The 24295-nt window shown below is 35.9% G+C and overlaps 1 protein-coding gene across 1 annotated transcript in view; it reads left to right on the plus strand.

Moving 5' to 3' along the window:
• The window catches only part of LOC150109717 (uncharacterized), a 490804-nt gene that overhangs the window by 24813 nt on the left and 441696 nt on the right, over positions 1-24295 (plus strand). The window contains exon 3 of the mRNA XM_090403072.1: positions 10643-10864. Within this exon, the coding sequence (XP_090259198.1) occupies positions 10643-10864 (222 nt within the window). The remainder of the gene's footprint in view (positions 1-10642; positions 10865-24295) is intronic.

Below are 24295 nucleotides of genomic sequence, written 5' to 3' on the forward strand. Positions count from 1 at the left end.
AGGCCAAAATGACATATTTACCAATAAACGGATGTCGGTGGTTCCGGCGTGGCAGGAGCGAGATTGCAATATGTGTGGTTACTCATTTACTTATACTTACACGTATTCGATCCCAATCTCATTTTTGTTCATCGACATACAAGTGAGCGTTAATGTTCTAAAATTCATCAACATACATATTATAATTCAATCGTTATTCATTCATGAACTAAACTTCTCTGTGTTGAAGAGTTGAGCAGGGCTGGTAGTTTTGTACATCCTATAGAAATACGTGAGTAGGTATATTATTTAGACATTACTTTTGCTTACTGACTTCAATTTTAATTATTTTGTTACAACCCCAGTAACTACAATGGCAGCTTCAGATTCTAAAAAAGAAATGCAGACAATATTTGTTAGAATATTTGAAGCCTGGGTTTATTACTTCATTAAGAAGCGAAACAAGGCCTATATGTCTTCTTTGTGAAAAAACTTTTAGTAACGATGCAATGAAAGATCATCTTCAAAGACTCCATCCCGATAAGAAAGATAAAGATCTTGACGTTTTTAAAGAACTGAAAGAGAAATACACACATCGACCAACTATAAAATCATTTATGAAAGCACCTGCTGAAGCTGACAATGAACAAGGATTAACAGCCTCCTACAATATTTCTTTTAATATAGCAAAAAAAGGAAAACCATATGCAATTGCAGAGGACATTGTTATACCCACAATCAAAGAAGTTATTGAAACCATAATGAAAAAAGATTCTGGCCCTGTTTTAAAATGCTTACCAATGAGTGCGAATACCGTGAAAAGACGTATTGGTGAAATGGCTGAAGATGTAGAAAAAAAATGTAGTATCAGAACTCAAAAATAGTAAGTTCTCCATCCAACTTGATGAATCTACATTCGATAGTTCTTCTATTCTTATGGCTTATGTAAGATATTATAGTAAAACCAAACATCAAATTATATGAATTTTTATTTGCAAAATATCTTGAAAGTGTTGGAACGGGGTTGACAATTTTTCAGCGATTGGAGGAATATTTAAATAAGTACGATATTCGATTTACTAATATAACAGCAGTAGCCCCAGATGGCGCACTGCAATGGTGGGCCGTTATCGAGGTTTTGCTGCCTTTCTGGAAGAAAAAGTTCAAAGTTGTATGTACTATTCATTGTGTGTTGCACCGAAACCATTTGGTGGCAAAAACTCTCAGTGATGAACTTCATGATATTCTAAGACTGTGTATTAAATCTATTAATCAAATTAGAGCTCATCTCTTAAATCACGATTGTTTGCCAAACTTTGTGAAAAAAATGATGAAGTATCAAACCAAATACTCTTGCATACTGAAGTAAGATGGTTGTCTAGAGGTGCAAGTCTACAAAGATTTGTTGAGTTGTTCGACTCAACCCTAGAATTTCTTACAGATGTTAATTTGTTTTTGAGTGATGAACTGAGGGGGTGCTTAAGGGTCAAAGCTGTATAACTGAGAGGAGACCTCCACATAGCCTTTAAAGGAATGCGGAGAACCGACCAGGGCTTCTGACCTAATGTCCAATCCTCACCTTCTCGTGGTGCACCCTGTTGGGTATCTACTTTGATACTGAACGAACGAGGATGGGCTGGCAATTTGGGATTTAGCCGACCAAATTGTATTCTTATTGGTTAAACCAAAATAAAAAATGATGGTACAACATGACAAAATTTCATGCCGGCTGGGGCGTCGCCCGGTTAAACAAGGCCCCCGTTGTTTTCGCCAGGGAACCAGGGCGAACAGCGAAAAGTCAGCTACTGGAACAAATCTGAAAACAAACCCCAACTCAACATCACCAGAGTTAAAGATCGGTACTATCAACGTAAGAAGCCTGAATGGCAAAGAAATGGAGCTAGCTGAGGAATTAGATAAGTACCAGATCGACATAATAGGGATGACTGAAACAAAAAAGACCAAAACTGGTGAGATCTTTCTGAGCAATAAATACAAAATGTTATATTCAGGCAATTACACTCAAGGAAAAGGAGTAGCCATAGTATTCAACACAAAACACGAGGCTAATCTTCTTGAATGGCAGTCAGTCTCAAGTAGAGTAATGTGGGCAAATATGAGAATGGGGAACTGGACAATGAGACTTATTTGTGCCTATGGTCCCACAGAAGGTTCTACTAAGGTAGAAGTGGAGGAATTTTTTGAGGCTTTAGAAAAAGCAACTGACACAATGAAAAAGGAAAAGTTGATCCTTGTTGGGGATCTAAATAGTAGAGTAGGAAATGATTGTGAGACATACAAAAATATTTTGTGAAAATTTGGAGAAAAGAGCAAAGCTAATAATAATGGCAAATATCTGTTGGATTTCTGCTCAGGACATGGACTGATTATTACTAACACCATGTTCCAACATAAAAATGTGCACAAATTCACATGGAGAGAAGAGGCTAGGAATAAGAAAAGTCTCATTGACTATGTTATTGTTGATAGTGATGTTTTCTCCCTGGTGCAGGACACCAGAGTGTACAGAGGATTTGAAATTGGAAGTGATCACTATTTAGTCTTGAGCAGGATAAAATTGAATTTCATATTGAAAAGAATAACATGTAAGAAAGTTTTAAAGCGAATAAAAGTTGAGCAGCTCTCAGATGTAAACTGTAGACTAAAATACAGAAATATTATTGAAAAGAAAATGAAAGAGTTTGAGAACAGGAATCAAACCTTGGAGATTCAATGGCAAACTCTGAAGGAAACATTGATTGATTCTGCCAGAGAGGCATGTGGTGAGGTTGTGTGCAAAGATAAAAAAAAAAAAATCAGAACTCCCTGGTGGACACAGGTAGTTAAAGAGGCAGTGAAGGAAAAGAAGAAAGCATATCAAAAGTTCCTGGCAAATAAGTCAGCTTTTACTCTTACAGAATACAGAGACAAATGTAAGAAAGCTAAACAGTGTATAAAACTAGCTAAACAAAAGTCATGGGAGGACTTTGGCAAGAATATAGAAAATAAATATCAAGAAGGTGGCAAAATATTCTGGAGGTTGTTGAAGAAGCTTAGGAATGGAAGAAAGAGTGCTGTAAAAGGAATTAGAGATGATAAAGGTGAAATGAAAACAGGAGAAAAAGATATCCTTGAAGTATGGAGTAATTACTTTGAAAAACTGCTAAATGAAACAAGCAGTGATGAGAACACAGTGATAAAAAACACTGACCAGGCATGCAGTCAGGAATACATATCCATACTTGAAGTAGAAAAAGCCATCAAAGGCTTGAAATGTGGAAAGGCAGCAGGAGTAGATGATATTCGACCAGAAATGCTGAAGTATGGTGGTATAAGAGTCTTACAGAGGCTGCACTGCATAGTTCAGAAAGCCTGGACAGAGGGACGAATTCCCGATGATTGGAGTAGAGCTCTCATAGTACCCATATATAAAAAGGGAAATAAAACTGAATGTGAGAATTACAGAGGTATTTCCCTACTGAGTGTTCCTGGCAAGATCTATGCAAGTATACTTGAGAAACGGTTGAGAAGAATTGTGGAAGAAAAGCTTGGTGAAGAACAAGCTGGATTCAGGCCAAATAGAGGCTGTCAGGATCAGATCTTCACTTTACGACAAATAGTCGAGAAAGCATGGGAATATAACAAAGATCTGTATTTAAGTTTTGTCGATTTGGAAAAGGCATATGACAAGGTGCCAAGAGAGAAGCTATTCAATACGCTGCAGTTATATGGTGTCAATGGGGCATTATATCAAGCAATACTTAGTCTTTATTTGAGTTGTGATTCGGCAGTTAGAATTGAAGGAAGTACAGGAAGATGGTTTAATGTTAAATCTGGTGTGAGGCAAGGATGTACATTATCCCCTCTGTTATTCATTATCTATATGGATCACATTATGAAGGAATGTGGTATTAAACCTGATATCAAAATTGGAGATGTTAACGTCAGCTCTTTGCTTTATGCGGATGATGTTATACTTCTAAATAAATCCGCTACAAGTCTGCAAGATTCTCTGACTAAATTGAATAGCCGTTGTAATAGATATGGTATGAAGGTCAGCAATAAAAAGACAAAGACAATGAAAATAGGCAGAATCATTGAAAATGTCAACTGTGTTGTGAATGGAGAACCTGTGGAACAAGTAAAACATTTCAGCTACTTAGGCACAATTTTTACTGAAGATGGTAAACTAAATATAGAAATAGACAACAGAATCAGCAAAGCTGGTATGATGGGAAGTCAATTGAATAAATTCATATGGAATAAGAAAGAAATTAGTCGGAACACTAAATTAGCTGTATACAAGACTGTGTTCAAACCAATTTTAACTTATGGATCTGAGAGCTGGGTCAGAAGTAAAACACTTGACCAAAGACTAGAGACCGCAGATATGAGAGTCCTGAGAAAGATTAGAGGCGTGAACAGATGGCATCAATGGCAGTATCATATTAAAAATGAGGATATTAGGAAAGAACTTGACATTGTCAGCATCCAGGAATGGGTTAGCAGAGCTAATCTCAGATGGTATGGTCACTTAAATAGAATGGGAGAGGAAAGATTAGCAAAACAAGTGTTCTCTGCCAGGTTGGCAGGAAAACGACCCAGAGGAAGACCAAGATATAGGTGGATTGATACGGTACAAAGTGCCTTAGACGATAGAAATATAAGATCTGATAATGTTGGAGTCTTGACAAGTAACAGACTGATTTGGAGGAAAATTGTAGATAGGAAGTTAGTAATGGTAATTTTTTCATGTAGTACTGTCATATCCTGTACACCCCTTGAGGGTACATGGCAGGAATTTGATGATGATGATGAACTGAAGAGAAATAAGAATCATATTTTCTACTTGGCGGACTTATTTTCAAAATTTAATGACGTACAAGCTCGAATAATTCTTTTTCAATCTTATTCAAGCTCGGATGATTCTTTTAGGCTTCCAAGCTAAATTAGCCTTATTTAAATCATCGTTGTTATGAAAAGATTTTCAGTACTTTTCGAATCTACGGCAATCGGAAGTAAAAGATGAAGACTTAGAAATATACACAAAACATCTTCAAAATTTGAGAATGATTTTATATTGCGCTTTGCAGATTTTGAAAACATGCACATTCCAGATTGGGTTATCACGCCGTTTTCTGCAGATATTGAAAATATCGAATGTTACTTACAAGATGAACTTATTGAATTATCAGTTGATCTTGAAGCTAAGATTCTTTTTAAAAATAGGACTTTAAGTTACTTTTGGACGAATATAAATGTAGAAAAATATCCAAAATTTTCCGAAGTGGTACTCCCCTTTTTGCTTGCATTTCCAAGCTCGTACATGGTTGAAGCTGGTTTCAGCCATGTTAATTCCATTTTAACAAAACAAAGAAATAAGCTAGATATAGAATTCTGTGGCGATTTAAGGCTGAAACTTACTAATTTTGAACCCAACATTGCTAATCTTGTCAAGAGTCACGAAGCACACCCTTCACATTGACAACGTTAGTAAATTGTATACCAAGTTAATAAAAGTCTTATTTTCATATATATAAGGAAGATTGTATTATCGTTATTTTGTTATCTAAATTAAATTTTATATTTTATATATTATTTATTCCTCCTATCAAATATGTAATGTTAAGAAGGACGTCAAAAACAAACACGTATCCCTTTGACGTTAAGCCAATATAATAATATATACTATTATTTAAATTAAGGGGATATTAAATTCCACATTATTTCAAAGCTGAATAAGAAACTCAAAGATCGGAATCAAAGGGTTTCATGTCGAATATAGTAAACTATAAAAGTTTCGGCGGATTGTAGCGTAAGCTAAAGCATGTAGTTCAACACTAGGGCAACTCTTTGCAGAGGTGGGTTAAAGTTCTGATCACTATTCTTAGTATTACCCATAATGTAAAACACATCTCCTAGGAGATGTATGATGTTATACATTATGGTGGAAGGTCACTACCCAGACCAGTTTCAACCTTTATTGAGGTCTCATCAGTGAGTAGGTAGACCAGGTAATACTGACGTTATAGCAAAAAGAACTTATGTACTTTGCTATACGAGTTGTCCAAAAGGTGCACCCATAAATTACTTAAATAAAGGAGCCAATAGGCTTACAATCCGGATTACTCTACAATCCACCAAAACTTTTATAGTTTACTATATTTAGCATGAAACTCTTTGATTCCAATCTTTGAGTTTCTTATTTGGCTTTGAAATAATGTGGGATTTAATATCCCCTTAATTTAAACAATGTTACATCACTGAAGTGAAGCCTATTGGCTCCTTTATTTAAGTAATTTATGGGTGCACCTTTTTGACAACTCGTATAGCAAAGTACAAAAGTTCTTTTCGCTATACGCTATCGCTTACCTGGTCTACCTACTCACTGATGAGACCTCAATAAAGGTTGAAACCGGTCTGGGTAGTGAACTTCCACCATAATGTATAACATCATACATCTCCTAGGAGATGTGTTTTACATTATGGGTAATACTAAGAATAGTGATCAGAACTTTACCCACCTTTGCAACAAGTTGCCCTAGTGCTGAACTACGTGCTTTAGCTTACGCTACAATCCACCGAAACTTTTATAGTTTACTATATTCGGCATGAAACTCTTTGATTCCGATCTTTGGGTTTCTTATTCAGTTTTGAAATAATGTGGGATTTAATATCCCCTTAATTTAAATAATGTTACATTGCCGAAGTGGAGCCTATTGGCTCCTTTATTTAAGTAATATATACTATATTATACATTCAATAAACACTGTAACTATAAAACAAACAATCTAAAAACTCAAAGCGTCTTTTTTTGTTTGCCCTATTATAATTATGTAATAGTAAAATAGAGGGGGTCGATAAAAAGTCAAGAAACTCTTGAAGGGGTCGATGGGCAAAGAAGTTTGGTGACCCCTGATCTACACCAATGCCATCTACTGCCCATCACAAATGTCCATGGTGGGATTTGAACCTGTAGCCTTTTGAGTGGAGAGTGGATATGCTAACCAATCAACCAACCATGCTTGCACAAAAGAAAAGTGCAGGCATCAGAATTAGTGGTAGTTGACTTAGATTGTGTAAAAAAGAATGTTTATAGGGATTGGAGAAAGTTGTAATGGGAAGTAAAGGGTAATAATGTTGTTTGGAAAGTTGTTAGCATGTTGCCCAGATATGATAATAGTGAGTTGTGAAGGAGAGTAGATATAATGGATAGCAAGATGGCTGAGTTGTGTGAAGTAAAGGAAAGTTAGTTTGTGAATCTGTGAAGTGAAATTGAACATCTAAAATCGAGTTGTTTAAGGTTGGATTGCATTTGAATGGGTTTGGTGTTGTATGTTGAGAGAAGCTGTTGTTTACTGAGAAGGCACAAAATAGAATAAAGAAGTTATTGCTAAATGATCAAAGGATGATTGTGGAGCAGGATTGCACATCCAAATAGGTTGTAGGGCAGGAGGAAAATGAATACAAGGTTGAAGATGTGACTGTGACAGGACAAGGTGATGGAATTCATAAAAGTGTGGATGAGACAGGTATGAATGTCAATCAGAGTCAGGATCACAGAAACAGGAATGATCAGACCAAATATAGAGGTGTGGTATAGCGGCTAGAGTAGGGAATGTTAGTGGAATGCCTCTCAAAGATGGTAATTGTTACGTTTCTATACAAATGTAAGGAGTATTAGAAATAAGGAAGCTGAGTTTGTTGCATTGATTGAGTTAGACTGCCCAAAGATAATTGGTGTAATTTAAACTTGGTTGTCTGAGGATGTACTGTCAGGAATAGAAATGGAAGGATATACAATTTTCCAGAAAGATAGGAAGGTGAAAAGAAGAGGAGTACTGTTAATTAATGCAGAGGAATTGTGTCCACAAAAAGTGGAAGTTGAAAATGGTAGTACATGTGAAATTGAATCTGTTCGAAGTTGAAATGAATAGACTAGTATACCTAATAGGATGTTGTTATAGGCCAGGGAATGTCAAGAATACTGATTGTGAAATGTTTAGCCAAATTGGGAGGAGGAGGAAGTATGGGAACAGGGAGAGTGAGTTTATTGAATTCCTGAGGGATAAATATCTTTAAAGCAGCATGTGACAGAAGCAACTAGAGATTTTGCTTGATTTAATGGCATCTTCACAAGATGTGGTTGTTAATGAGGCATTAATACTGCCACCAGTTGGTGAGAGTGATCATGAGGTAGTTTGGAAAGGGGTAAAAGAAAAGATTATTAGCAAAAAAAGATATATGCGGAATTATAAGTCAACTAGCATCAACGCATTGGATAGTTGAGCTGTGCAGTAAAGATGTTGACAGTGCATGAGAATTCATAAGGCAGCATTGGACACAAGCAGTATATAATTTATATCTGTTTGTGTTATAGTTTAATATTAATAAGTGTAATGTGACACATTTTGGAGTGCAGAGATATGAGTCAGTGTACTGTATTGATGGAATTATGCTGCAGGGTGGATGAGAGTCAGAATTGGCAGTAGGTTGAAGTTAAGAGGGCATATTGTTAGTGTTGCAAAACTTCACATCGCACTATTACTATGATAAGGAGGTGGATGTAGCATGGAGTAAAGCATTGATCAGACTGCACTTGAACTACCGTTCTGAGATTTGGTCACCTTATTTTCATTGTAATGTGGAAATTTGAGAGGGTCCACAGATGAGTGACTAAGACAATATCAGGACTCTGGAATGTTGACTGTGGAGAGAGTTTAAAGGAATGTGGATTACAGAGTTTGGTGGATAGAAGAAAAAAGGTGATATGATAGAGATGTTTAAGTAGTGAAGGGATTTTGTTGGATTAATACAGAGGGTATTATAAAAAGAGTAGAAGGTGATAGGGGAAGCACTAGAAGCCATTCCTGGAAAGTGTGTAAGAGCAGTAAAGAGAGGTGAGGAGTAGATTTCTTTTATGTAGGTGAATAGAATACATTATTGGAATATGCTATTAATACAGGTGTGTTAAACAAATTCAGTATGATAAATATGTTGTCATTGAATGACCCCCCATGATGAATCTTCTGACTCCTTGGAAGCTGATGATGATGATAATTAAATGCAGTGCATGTTCTTTAGAAGTTTGTATTATTATAATTATAGTGGATATGTAGAGCAACCCATAATGTAGCATATATCATTATTGAATTAGAAACACAGAGGTTTTTAAGAATCTTGTGCCTCTATCCAGTCAATTAATTAATGTAAACTGCAATTCGAGACTTTGCCTCACTTAATAAAAGTTGAAATATTATTTAATTTCAGCTAATTTTAGTTTAAGCATACCGGTTTTGACATTTCATTTCTTTCTCCTTAATATTTTTTTCCTTCAAATTCTTTGCATTTTTTTTTACAGTTGCTTGTATTATACTTCCCAAAGTTATGGGTTCTTTTATTTTATTCTTTTTATTATTTTTTTTTTTATTGTGTACCGTCTTCTTCTTCAGTACACAGAAGCTAAAAGAACCCATCTGAAATCTAAAAGAATATCTGTTGATATTCTGCTGTAGAGGATAACTGTGTTATTATAATTATAGTGGATATGTTGTGAACAGCTCTGTATATTTAAGAAAGAGAATAATTGTTATGTGCCTTCCCACTGATCACTTTCATTGAAGATGAATTCTTTAATTGCTTTCGGGAAGTTTTTTCCACCTCTGTGTTATCTGTTATGATCTTTCCATTGCTTCTACTTAAGTTTGCGTAACTTAATAATACTATTTAGAATTTTTACGAACTTTAAGTTAAATTACAAAAACTTGATTATTCTATGTTTTAAAATAAATTTTTAGTATGCAGTACCAATACATAAATTTAATTAATTTCTCTTTGTCTTTGAAAAAGTTTAAAGAATTGTAAATATTTCTCAAGATTGTGGTAAATTATTCAGAAGTGGAATAAACATGGAAAATTAGTTGCAGTGTTTTTTTTTCCTCAATTTAAAAATCAATTTTCCATCATTTCCTTGAGGGACATATGTAAAATTGATTATTTTAACAATTGTAATATCAAGTATGGAAATAATATATGCAGTAAAAATATTTACTATTACTCTGCCCTTTGATCTTATTTAATTATTCTTTGTTGCATTGTATAAATGAAAAAAGTGATAAGGGAAAACTCTTTAAATTCATTAGTAATGCTCCAATTGATTTCTGACTACATGGCATTAACATGCACTTATATCACAGTTGGGAACTTCCTGAAATATTTTTGAAGCAGTGTGATGCCCTCTTGCTCTTCAAATAATAACAACATTGTCCCTACAAAGTGTGAAAAATTATTTCCTGCATCATTTTGAACATCATTTACTTTTCTTTTGTTATAGGACATAAGCTAACAACAGAAATATTAATAATAGATTAATAATCTTGAAGTACAGGAGTGCTGTTTTCCATTACAATCATGTTGCACAGTTTTTATAATGAATTGGAAAGTTTGTTGAAAATGCATTAAAAATGTAATAATTATTTAGGAAGTAGAACTAGTAGACCTTAGTATTCTAGCTACAAGCCAAGCATTATTTGTTCCGAAGGTATTGAAGTATATTAACATGAAATATTCATTGAAACAAGTGCTCAAAAAAATGTCATTTTTTTTAAAATATAATTCTTTGCTATTGGTATTAAGATATCACTTTATTTTGTTTTCTGCTCAGTAAAATAGAAGAAGAACTTAATGAAGCTACTTCACAACAGAATGTACTTGCAAAAAGAAAAGAATTCAATGAAAAATTCTGCATCCGTTGTTGCTCTACATTTAACTTGCTGTTTAATAAGAGATACCAGTGTTGTGATTGCCATTTCTTTGTTTGTCGTAATTGTGCAGCATGGGAAAGTCATGAAAAAGTATGGCTTTGCAGGGTGTGTGAACAACAAAGGTAAGTTATAAATCATCTGTCATACTCATTTCTATATGGGGAAAAGAAAATTATTTTTAATTTAGTTGTTACCCTTCCTCAGGGTAGGATTTAAGTTTTTGAAGCATAATGGCACCATTTTCTAATTTGTATCTTTTCCTGTTTACAACAATTATATTATTTAGATAATATTCCATGAAATATATTGTTTTAGCTTTATATATTTGGAACAATTTTGCTTATAAAAATATACAAAATAAGTGGGAACTGAAACTGTTAGGGAGAATGCAAGTAAGCATGCGAGACAGATCCTTTGAAGGTGAATGAGGAAATGTGAAGTTGTGAAAGACCATAGAATGATGTTCTTCTTAGGTCTCAAATCCAAATGAGCTGCCCGTTAAAATATTCAAGGGTACTCACTGGTAAGATGATATTGTAATGAATTCCAGAAGTATCGGGAAAAATTCTTGGTATTAGTTAGCTTGAATTGGCAAAAAATTATAAGCATTAGTGAGATTTGTTTAACAGAACAGAGGATGATTATGTTTTCAGGAAAGACAGAACTAGATCAGATGAGAAGTTTTGTTAATGACAAATTGCAAACAGCAAAAATAGAGGTTCAGCAGAAAGGTAGAGTTGAAGGAAGCAGTATGTTTGAAACTGTTTGGAGTAAAATAATAGCCAATAGGACAAAATATATACATGGGTTGCTGCTATAAACTAAAAGGGGATATGGATGACGTACATTGTAAATTAGTTCAGTAGGTACAAGGAGAGTAATGATTATGAAAACTTCAAGTAAGGGGACACAGATTTCAAGGATAAAAGAGCACAATAAGGCATGCAATTTATGCAGCTTTTGGGAGATAATTACTGGTAACCCTCGTATAACGCGGATGTTAAGTTCCATAGAAATGCCGTGTTGTGTTGTATAAATCACGTTATGCGAGACTCAGATCACATAGAAAAAGTAGGGTTAGGTTCCAAAATCATTTTTTTCTTTTTTAAATTATATAAACAACAATGACATATCCAACAAAAAATATTTTTATTTAATTCAAGTAATTCATGTTAGTTAAGAAAACATATAAACTATGAAACAAATACGTTGAATAAACTTATAAAAATTACAAATTGTACCTAAACTTCATTGCACATAATGCATAAATGTTTTAGGCAAAATAAAATAAAATGCATATTTAATCATCATCTTCAGAACTAACATTTCGATCGTTGTATAATTCTCATTGCATACTTTGGTGGCTGGTTTAGTTATCAGGAAGTCAGTAATAAGACCTTGCTTACCACTATGCTGCAGTTTTTTATTAAGTTCATAATATGGAGCTAAACAAATATTCACTTGTCTCGTGAATTTTCCGGCGCACTCCATTCAGGGATTATTATCCGTAAAATAGCTTCCTAACTTTCTCGCCAAGTCCAATCCTTCTGCTAATTTCTTTAAACTGAATTCTTTAACTTTTTCACAATTAAAATCTTCAGCAGAACTTTACCCGCCATTTGGTTCGACGTCATTATTAATTGTACCTCCTCATTTAAATCTGTTTCCCCATCAATTAATTCACTAATTTCATTTTCAACCATATCGCAAAAACCCTTAAGTGGCCATTACTATAAAAATAAATTTTCTATATAAAAAATGCATTACATATTAATTATGTAACTCACCAGAAAATAAAGTGCTCAGCTTGAGATTAACACACTTATGATTTTTAATGCACTTTCCTGGCAGAAAACGAAGACGGTTTTCAACAATAAACACTTTATATGATAAACAATTAACGTACATGTGTGCTAAAGGGTATTTCCTCTAATATAAATTCGCCAGTTATAACTACATGCCTGATACCGGCTGACGCAAATTTAACGAAGATAAAATTTGATTTTTAAGTCATACGGTGAAAAATATATGAAAAGATAAAGGGTTACTACAATTTGTAGACTGCGTTATATCGAAACTGCATCACGAGGGTTACCTGTACCTGAAACATCATGTGATAAAGATACCAGGGATTGAGAGTATTGGATCTGGTGATAGCATCACAGAATTTGTCCATAACCAAGGTAAACATCTGGGCAGTGACTTGTGGAATTTTCAGTTAAGGGTATATGTGGAACTGCAAAACTGGTGATTGTGATAAACTAAGGAGGCAGCTTGGAATAAGAAAACAAGAAACTGCAAAGGAAGGATATTACTAATGCATGGGAAATAGTCAAGGGGTATTTAAAAGAAGCCGTTATCAGATTGCATATCTAAGTTTAGTTGGATAAATCAGATGAGAGTTAAAATGGATGAGTAGCATAAAACAGGATCTGCAAAAAAAAAAAAAAAAAATTATGTTGAAGATACATAATGAGAAAGGTGATCGGGAGGTTTATGAGCAATACAAAACACATGGCAAGAAGGGAACTAGCACAGTTCCCTTCTTGCCAAATCAGATTATGAGAGAAAATTAGCCAAGCAGGCTAAGGGAAGTCCTAAAGAGTTCTTTTGATACATGGTAACAAAAGGAAGATTGATTATGGAAGGATAACAGAATTCTGATGATAAGGAGATAGCACAAGAAATAATCAAATTACTGAGTGATCAGTTTCAAGTATAGTCATCTGGATTGAGATAATGCAATGACCAGTGGAATGGGGATCAAGATGAGAATAGAGGTAGATGAACTTGAAGGTGTTTCAGATATTAAGAAATCTTAGTGTGAATCTAGTCACTGGGTTGGAAGAAATATCAGCCTCTTGTTACGAGAAAGTGCAAGAGAAATGGCAGCACCTTTACCCAGACTCTCAGCAGTAGAATGCTATGGAATAGAAAAAGGATAAAACAGTTCTGTTATCCAAAGGAGATGCTATGGCTGAGGTTTCAAATTATATACCAATTAATATCTCAGGAGTGGTGGTTAAGATATTGGAAAAGTTTGTTAAAGACAGACTTTAGGAATGAGTGGAATATGATTCTCAATGAGGGTAGCATGTCTTTGTGAAGGGCAAGGTTGTCTTTTAGTCATTTATTCACCTTTCATAATCAAATTGATTTGAATAAGGGAAATCACCATGATAATGATATTGCTGGATTGATATTGCTGATTGATTGATAATAATGATATTGCTGCAAAAGCATCAGACATGATACTGCCTAGCATGCGGTATTATGTAAGTTAGAGCAAATGGGGTTGGGCATGAAGTAGGAAACATTAATAATGGATTTAAAAGATTGGCATATGGTGGATGGAATCAAAGAAGGCAGATGATCAGTGGTGGGCCAGAGGGGCCCTGTACTGGGGCCACTCGTTCATTGCATAAACATCAGAAGAACAGAAATAAATAAATTATTGAGCTTACTAATATTTTTCTGGATTTCTATCCAGCATCTGGTTAAAAATCCATTAAAATAGAGATCTTATCAGTTATAACTGGTAAGTAGAGGTTAAAGATACCAAGCAATTTTATAAACTTGGTTTTAATCCTTTTTCCCAAGTAAGCAAACAGACAAGTAAGTCGAATTTGCGCCTGAAGTATTTTCAGGTCTGAGGCAACTCCTGTTAAAGGTGGAGTAAGTTCTGATCACTTTCCCCTTAGTATCTCCCCTAACAAAGCGCATATCATTCCAGAGATGTATGATGCTATGCATTAAGGGAAGGGCCACTACCCAGACCGGTTTCGACCTTTATTGAGGTCTCGTCAGTGGGAGCCAGACCCAGAGATCCCAAGGTGGAAGTAATGCAGAGTTTATAAATTTTACCTATATAAGTTGCCACAAGGTGCTTTGACCTTATTAAATAAAAATCTCAGGATGAGAGAAAGATGTAGAAAGTTTTTTACCTTGGTTAGTAGTATATGTTAAAGATACCAAGCAAATTTATAAACATGGTTTTAATCCTTTTTCCCAAGTAAGTCAAGTTTGCACCTGAAGTATTTTCAGGTTTGAGGCAACTCGTGATGCAACTGGTATGATGCATAGTATCGTACATCTCTGCAAGGAGATTGTGCTTTGCATTATGGGAGATACTAAGGGAAAGTGATCAGAGCTTACTTCACCTTTACCACAAGTTGCCACGTTGATTTTTAGTGTTAGTAATACATAAAACATCTACAGTGCTTTCTATCATATAAGACAATATTGATGTAGGTGCTGTAAATGTATTTTCTCTTATGCATTTCTTAATACGATTTTCTTTTCTCTAGCTTACTTTATTGTAAGAATATGGTATATAATACATATAACATACAATGTCACATATTGTATGTTATATCGACATAATCGACTGTATGTTATTTAGTAAGGCTTCCAATCAACAGTAGGTTGACGGATCGGTGCCCCTAACCTTTGCATTGTTCAAGGGTCAACTGTAATTTGAATTGTTTCTGCAGCTATCTAATTGAGTGCTTTGTATTTTAAGACAGTTGTAATTTGTTGTTCTGAAGATGATAGTTAGATATTTAGTGAAATATTAGTAATCTTGATAAATTATTTATTTTGTTCTTGTGGTGACGTTTATCCTATGGTGGTCTATTCTGTGGTAGTGTTTATGAATAACCAGCAACACTTCAGTGTATCATTACATATTCCGATTCTAAATATAATTATTATATGCAAAGCATATAAATTAGGTAAGTAGAAACTAAAATTCATGTTACATAGGCTTCTTGCTTCCTTAAAAGATTATGGATCACTAATACCATTCCCAGCTGTTTAAAATTCAAACAGAAGTTTCATTCTGCTTAAATCAAATATATGTATGATATATGCTATCATGTTTAGGCATTAATTCATGAACAGATTGGCAATACCTGTGTTGAGTTTTCAGAGTAAGCAGCATTATCTGTTTGTTATTACAAGAAATACTGAATCCAAAATTGTGATCGATTCCAGTACCATCTCTGAAACCACAGCAACTAAAGAGTTTGAAAAGTCAGAAGCCATCACATGAAAAAAATTTGAGGCCATCCAGCAACAACAAAACATCATGTTTTGCTGCTGGAGAGCCTTCAGATTTTTTCATGTGATGGCCACAACTATAGTGCTATAGTAAATTTCTTGCAGCAGAAAGAAATTCACCGTATCACTATAGTAAATTTCTATTGAAGAACTTTATTTCCCGATAATGAATCAAATTTCCATAGCATTATATCTATGGGACTGTGGTTGGAATTTTTCAGTAGTTTGTTACAGTGAGAATTGACTGTATAGAAATGTTTTGGTAAAATTTGGAGAAAAGGACAAAGCTAATAATAATGGTAATACCTGATTGATATCTGCTAGGACATTCTGATAATGTTTTCAGAGTAATCCAAGATCGAGGCAGTGTAGTGGATTTGAAAGTAGCATTACCAATGTTGAGTAGGATAAGATTGATCATCCTGATAAAAAAAATAAAATAAAATAAAACTGTATTAAAGTTCCTAAAAAAAAAAAAAAAAAAAAAAAAAAAAAAAAAAATCTAACCAAGTCATATAACTCATTTGTGAGCTGTAGACCTCTCACATATATTACTTGGTGGGGGAATGAAATTTGAAAACAAAACAAAAAAAAGGGTGATATGAGTGGCACAATCTGAAGCAGAAAACTGATTCATCTGGAGAAGCATATGGCAAAGGAGAGACACCTTGTCTGTAAGGTGTTTTTGTAAACACCTGGCATCATTGACTAAACAAATAGAATACCTGCTCTCCAACTAACAGGCTATGGATTTGAATCACATCTTGGATAGATCTTTGTATATGTCTTTAGGTGATAAATGAATATCATTGCCCAGTGCAAAATCATTACTACTCCCTCTTATTGGCAGTGTGAAGCTCCATGTTTGGTCTTACCTCATCTTCCCATATATGCTAGGGTGAGTGGCTTCTCATGGCCAGTTACCTTGGTTTATTATAAACCTGATTCTGCTTTATGATAGCACTGTTAATCCTATCTGCATTGCCACCTGTTTATTAGACACATGTATTCACCAGAATATAATAATTTTATTACTGCAAATATTTCAACAAGAAACTAACGCCATCATCAGTGTATCAGCATGATCACAAGGTGAAACTGGAACAAAGAATGTTAATCCTATTTACAGAGCTGAGCCAGGTGCTAGATGCCACCTAGTGGGTGGTTACAATAAAATTACAGCTCAGAATAAAAGTCCAAATTAAAAAATTAAGTGATTTAAAATAAAATTTAATTTAATTAGATAATGAAATGACATAGTATTATATTAAATTTAAAAAGTTAAAACAAAACTAAAATTTCTCGTAGACAGGCTTATGCGTTGGTGATGCATTACTAAATCACTTAAGGAATTGAACAACGTAGATACAAATAGATATCGGAAATATTTATTACACTGTAATAAATATTTTCAATATTTCGGCAATGTCACGTTGCCATTTTCAAAAGGAACTTACAAAAAAAGGCACGTGCACATAGGCAGTACAACACAGTAACTGAGAATGAAGAGATGAAGCTATTGTTCTCCTAAAAGTCCTGATGGTGCCCTCTAGCGGGCTAAGTAGGTGTTCTTGGCTGTTGGGCTGAAGGTCTGCTGATGTAAGCCTCCCAAATTTGGGGCAATTGCATACAACCAAACTTGTTGAGGTTTGGAGAGTTTCTTAGGGCTGAGATGATTCCATAAACAGTCTTTCGAATTTGTGTTTGCTACAATGTATTATTGTAGCTTTCTTCCACCGTATTCTGTGGCGTGTATCCAGAGTATGGTCTGCAAGACCAGAATGGCTGTACTTGTGAAAACGGATGTAGTCCTTGTGTTCAGAAATTCTGATATTCGCTGTCCTGCCTGTTTGGCCAAAGTAAGACAGTTTACAGCTGCAAGGGACCTGGTATACACCAAGTAGGTCTAGGGGAAGTGGTTGGTCTTTGGTGGAGTGGATAAGGGATGCCAATTTTCTGTAAGGCCTGTAACAGGAGGTCAGGTCATGTTTTTTTAAGATTTTGGTAATTTTTTCCGAGGTGCCTCGGATGTAGGGAATGGTGATGTATTTAGAGTAATCCTTGTGGGGGAGGCTGTGGTTTGTAGGTTTTAATATTTTTTGGATTTTTTTGGGGGGGGGGGTAGCCATTGGCTGAGAAAGTGTTGAGGATGTGATATAGTTCAGTGTTTAGGGCCATGTCGTTAGAACAGATTAGTTTAGCCCTGTTGTATAGTGTTTTCACCAGTCCATATTGTTGTGAGGGGGGGGTGGCATTGTTGGTGAATAAAACTAAAATTTTTTTTAATTAATTAGAAGGAGTGGAGGAGGAAACACACTGTTGTTTGCCATTTATGAGGACGATCCCAAATCATGGCATTAGGGAGACAGTCATTCCAATTTAAATTTGGATGGTAAGTGCCTCGGCTCTCTCTTTAAATAACTGCTCAAACCTAAATTCGCACCAATGTTTATTTATTTATTCTTATGACAAAAGGAATACAGAACAGCTGCAGGTCAATGTCCAGTCTGGAAACCCAATCCAAGGCCTCACCTCATCCGTCACCTTGTGTATGTCCTGTAGGCTACCACCACGAAATTGTCACCTTGGGCAGTTGTTCACAATATGAGTAATCGTCTGAGCCACGAGAGAACAATCACAATAATTGTGGTCTAACAGCGCCACCCATTTATGTAGTAGGTAGCCACATCTGCCCTGGTTAATTTTGATCCTGTTGATAGATGACCAAATCTTCCTAGGAAGAGCAAAACCAGGCTGCGGAGCACAGGGATCTTCTACCAGGAAGCCATTTGTTGGCAGATTGTTGGACTGGTATTCTCTCCACATGTCAGATGTTGATGGCAGGGCAGCTGAAGAGAGTTTGTTCATGGACCAGAAAGGCTTTCTAGATTTTAGGCGAAGACCAGGTGGATTTATGAGCGTCTGGTGCAGGGGCAGGAGTGGGTTGCTCATTGCTTTATTAAATTCTTTAATCAAGGCTTGGCTTTTCCATATGTCCTATCTACCATTGCTCCACAATGTTAGATAGGACAGGCAGCCAGGAGAGAGAGAGAGAGAGGTGCTTCTCACTGTCCCACTAATTGTATGCATGGTAGAGTTTAGCTGGGTGTCTATAATGTTAATGTGTGCACTTCTTTCCCAGACAGGGGCATAATATTCTGCTGCAGAGAATGTGAGAGCTAGTGCAGATGACCTTAGGACTTCTGTACCACAACCCCAGGTTGTTCCAGTAAGCCTTGAAATGATATTGTTTCTCGTTTTAATTTTGTTGGACAGGTTGGTGATGTGCCCTTTATTGGTTAGGCTTCTGTCCAGGCTCACTCCATGATATTTTGGGTGAGGTTCTATCATTTTTCCACAGAAAGAAAGATTGAGATGTCGATTCACCTCTGCATTGTTCAGGTGAAATACTGTGAACAGTTTTTGTTGGATTTGGCTTTGCTTGAAGTATTCTTCCAGGATGTTCAGGTCTGTGTTCAAAGTTGATTCCAGATTGGCAAAGGAGGTGGATTGATGTAGGATTGCTAGGTCATCAGCGTACATATACTTGCTTGAGCTGGTATGTGGTAAGTCATACACGTAGATGTTAAAGAGTAAAGGGGATAACACAGAGCCCTGTGAGAGACCGTTGTGAAGAAAACTGGGCCTTCTCCTTTTTCTGCCAATATGGACCTGGATCTTTCTGTTGGAGAGATTGGATTCAACAGCTGGAAATTCTTTTGCACCTTATAATATTTCCTAGCTTTAGGAGGAGGCCCCTGATCCAGACTGTGTCATAAGCTGATGTTCAGTGAAAGTGGCTCCAGATTTAAGTTTCTTCTGGAAGCCTGCTTCAGTCTGTGTTGTCAGGGCCAGAACCTGGTCACAGCAATTTCTTCCTGGCCTGAAGCCAGCTTGTTCAATCAGGAGTGCTCTTTTGATGAGTGGTGAAATTCTTTTAAGAAGAATTCTTTCAAAGAGGGAGCAAAGCAAGGAGATAGGTAGTAGATTTTTGAAATCATTTGGATCTTTCACTGGTTTGGGCACAGCAATTATTTTGTCTTTCTGCCACAGATTTGGTAGTTTTCCAATCATAATTTTTGAGAAAAGGGCGTCCAATCCAGCCATGTTTGGCCTTGTTGACTGAGATGTTTTAGAAACTCAGGAAGGATGCCATCCACTTCTCTGAAGCCTTGCCATTCTTGGTGAGTTTTAAAGGCTACCTGTTCCTCTTCCCGAGATACTGGGTGTCCAAGTTCAGGAAGGTTGGGGCCTGTCTTCAGGATTTGTCTGATGGAAGATTGCACAGTAATTTTCATGATAGAGCTGGGGCATATCTTTGGAGGTTTTCAATAAATGATCAGTCATTTGATCAGGAGTTATCTCTGTTGTTTTGTGTGTTGTTGGTTCTGACCCACCTAATTTTCTCAAAATCAACCAGCTTTCCGGCTAGCTGTGGTAAAATAGAGTTCATGGATGGTTGAGATCCATCTGTCCTTTCTGTTTTTATTTAGCATTGCTTTGAGCTGCTTAGCAACAGTTGGGTCTTCGCTCTCTTCATATTTGCTAAAAGTTCCTCAGTTTCTCTACTCCAGCATGGGATATGTTTTCTGTAGCCTATAGGAATAGAAGCTTTGGCTGTAGTTTTGATTAGTTTAACAAATCTTGGATAACAGTTAGGGGTGGGATTGCTCTAATGGTTTGCTCGATTTGTTTCCCAAATGCATTTCAGTTGGACCTGCGAAGGTTCCATCTAGCAATTGGTGTTCCTCTGATGACTGGGATTGATGTGCCTGTCTCTGTTAGTGTAGGACAATGCTGACTATTAGGGTATCTGTTGAGGATGATTCTGGTTGTTGGCAGAGGGTGGTCTTCATAGTCTTTAGAGACTATGGACAGATCTGGCTCTGTTCCATCTGGCTGAATGGAGAGGGCCTTCCTGCTTGGCATCGTAAATCAAATACTGGTTATATGTATCCATCCAGTTAACTAGATTATTACCATCCCGGTTGTTAGAGGAACAGCCCCACATGGCGTGATGAGAGTTGAAGTCATCAACATAGATAGCAGGGTGAGGTGGTGGCCAGTCCATCTGATCAGGCCAGGATTCTGATGGTGGTGTGTAGACATTGTAGATAGTGGTATTTTGAACTTTAATACCTATGGAATATTCTGCATCAGGTACACATTGAGTTATATACCTGAGGCCAGGTCATGCGTGGCATGGCAGTTATAAGACCTGAGAATTAGGCCTGAGATCTTTAGTCTATTGGGGGCTGTGTCAGGCACATAGGTTTCCTGGAGAGCCAAGACGTCAATTACTTCGCCTTTGGCTATTTTGCCGATGACTTTGGCTTTTGATTTAGATAGTCCTATGTTTAAGGAACATCTTCGCCTTTGGCTATTTTGCCGATGACTTTGGCTTTTGATTTAGATAGTCCTATGTTTAAGGAACATATCTTGAGAGAGTGTTGTTTAAGGGACTGTAACTTATTTTTCGAAGCTTGCCCTCCACCCAAACAAACAAATTGATCCTTGGTATTCCAGGTAATTATCGAGCCGGCATGAAGCTTTTTAAGTTTTGTATTTATCATAGTTGGTGTAAGTGGTCCAGGAAGCTTGGTACCTTTTGACGCCTTGTTTGAGACATTAGCTTAATGTTACCTGTGATTCATCTCTGGGGCTTCTTTTGTCTGAAGCACGAGCAATGTACCACAGGCAGGGGGCCACGGGAAGGCTGTCTCAACCCCCCCCCCCCATGCACCAATGTAAAATTGAATATTGGACCATAGGATATCATGGTTAGTGTCCACTCCATGCTGAAGAAGGCTATATTTTCAGGTTTATTGCTGTTAATATAAGATTGGTGTTCTTCTAGTTTTTTTTTCAACAGAACATCATGTTTATTACGAGTGAAGGCACTCACACTGAACTTGATAAACACCTTGGGGGCGGGGAGAAGTTTACATACTCTATATCATATTGATCATATTAATGGTACTAGTTTAGAGGAAATTTATGAGGCTAGGGATCTGGGGAAGGGGGAAAGTGATGGTGGATAGAGATTTGAAATTCAGAAGACATATTGCAAGAGTTTGCAAATAGCTTAGAGGATTCCTTGGATGTTGAAGAACAAGAACACATTGACAAGTAGAAGATAGGGAGACTATTATCCCCCTTTATAAAGCTATGATCTATCCACATGTTGATAGATTGACTAGTGTGCACAGATTGGTCACCTGCATTTCTAGGGGACTGGAAGGTAGTGGAGAGGATTCAGAGATGAGTGCATAAGCAGGTAACAGGTCTGTGGAATGTTCCATTTGAAGATAGATTGAGGGTGTGTTGGTTGCAGAGTTTAACTGACAGGCAGAGGAGAGGGAGATATGATAAAAACTTAAGCTACTATTTTTCAATACATTGGGAGTAGGAGAAACACAAGGGTCACACTTGGAAGTTGCCTATGGTTAGTAAGGGTGAGTATGGATAGTATGGATCTCCCACAATGAGTGTTTTAACTCCATGGAGCATCCATATAAATAATAATAACAACTTGAATGGAACTTTTGATTAATAGGGAATTGAAATTCAGATATCATTGAGATTTACTAGTTTCCCAACTAGTAAATCTCAACTGATTGTAGGTTTAATTATACAGTTATATACCCATTGCAATACCACTACTACCACCTTATTTATTTTCATCATGAATTGGTTTAAAAAAAATTATTCCACTTGTTTTCTTCAGATTGTCTAACACTTAGCTCATCCAAATTAAAGTCTCTGAAAAGGAGAGTTAGACAAAATATACAACGTTCATTGTTTAGATTTGAAAATGTGTCTTCATAAACAGCTTGTGGAAGCATTAAATTTGGTTTAGTGAACAAATAAAGATAATTACATTTAGGGATTAAATTTAGAATTAGTTGTTATAACTGGAGGGTTAATTGTTAATTAGATTAATCAATAAATAATTATAAATGTGTAATGATTATATATGATAGAAAAAGGGACAGTGTTAAAGAGCAACAAAAAATGGTAAAAAAGTTTTGAAAAATTGAACGAGCGATCTGATGAATAACAATCAGTGGTAAGAAAAACAAAAGCTACAAATGTAGCAAAATTTTAAAAAAAGAGTGCAGTTAAAGGTAAGGTGGTGAGTAGCGTTGATGCAAACAAGCATGACTGGAAATAAAATTGAGAGAGTGAATGAGATCAAAAAATGTGATGCAAGATTTGAAAGCTGAGTTGGATGAGATGAGGCAAGAGATGAAAAGGATGTGGAGCGAAATTAATAGAATTCAAGATATGTATGGAGTGAACATGATGAAAATGAATAATTTTGGTATGAAAGAAGTAACAAAAGACCGACCCACAAATGCCATTCTATGGGGATTTGATTATTAGAGCTGTGGTAAATTATAAGATGCCCAAGGTTTGTTTTCCTGAGGAGCATGAGTATAGAGAATGAGAGAACAAGTGTGTGCAAGACATACAGGGAAATGGGAGGCTCAGGGTGAACAGGGGAACACAGTGTGAGAAAGGTTGATGCTCCAAGAGGATGTGATTGCATGCATAAACAAAAAGTGAAGTGGATGACCTGGGATCAAGGGAAAACAGTTGAATTTGAAGAAGGTTCTAAGATGAATAAGGAGAAAAAGAAATGGCTCAAGTTAAGTATGGAGAAGTCACATCTAATAAGTCTTTTTTATATGGTAAAACCTGTGAGGTATCTATAACTATAGAATAACACATATGCCACAATAAATAACTTTTTTTTTATTATGTAAATATTTCATCTCATGTATCATAAGACATCATTAGTACAACTAACGAACAGCAGTAGGAATTGAATTCAAAAAACAGTAGTGCACATGCTTAAATTGGAATTCCTCTACATATAGTCATGTGTTCATATAGTCATACGAATATTCTGTTCTTACATCTAATAAATAGTATCTGTGAAACTTGTATGTAGATCAAGGAATGAACTGTTTGTATACAAATGCTAGAAGTGTAAGAAACAAGGCAAATGAAAAGATTGCATTAATTGAGTCTGTTCATCCAAAAATGATTGGAATAAGTGAGACATGGTTAGATGAGGATGACAACCTCACAGGAATAGTGATAGAATGGTATGAAGTATTTCGTGAAGATAGAAAGGATAAAAAGGGAAGTGGTGTGCTATTGGTGATAGAGAAAGAGTTATGACCATACAAGGTGGAGATGCAAGAGGGAAATGGTGCCAGAGGTTTTGAGGCAGTATGGTGTGAGGTAGAGATGAATAGAATGAAATACTTAGTCGGATGTTGTTATTGGTAACGTGGATGGTAGCGACTACGAAATGTATAATCAAAGAAAAGGATGATCATTATGGGAGATTTAATTATGGCAATATAGACTGGTATGATGAGATAGCAAGCAACTGGAAGTAAAGAAAATGAGTTTCTTGAGTTTTTGAGAGACAACTACTTCAGGCAGTATGTAAAAGAAGGCACATGAGAAATTGAGGG

Source organism: Typopeltis vanoorti, chromosome 2 (assembly GCF_054136105.1).
Source record: "Typopeltis vanoorti isolate ZY-2024b chromosome 2, IOZ_Tvanoo_1.0, whole genome shotgun sequence".
NCBI classification, from domain to species: domain Eukaryota; kingdom Metazoa; phylum Arthropoda; class Arachnida; order Uropygi; family Thelyphonidae; genus Typopeltis; species Typopeltis vanoorti.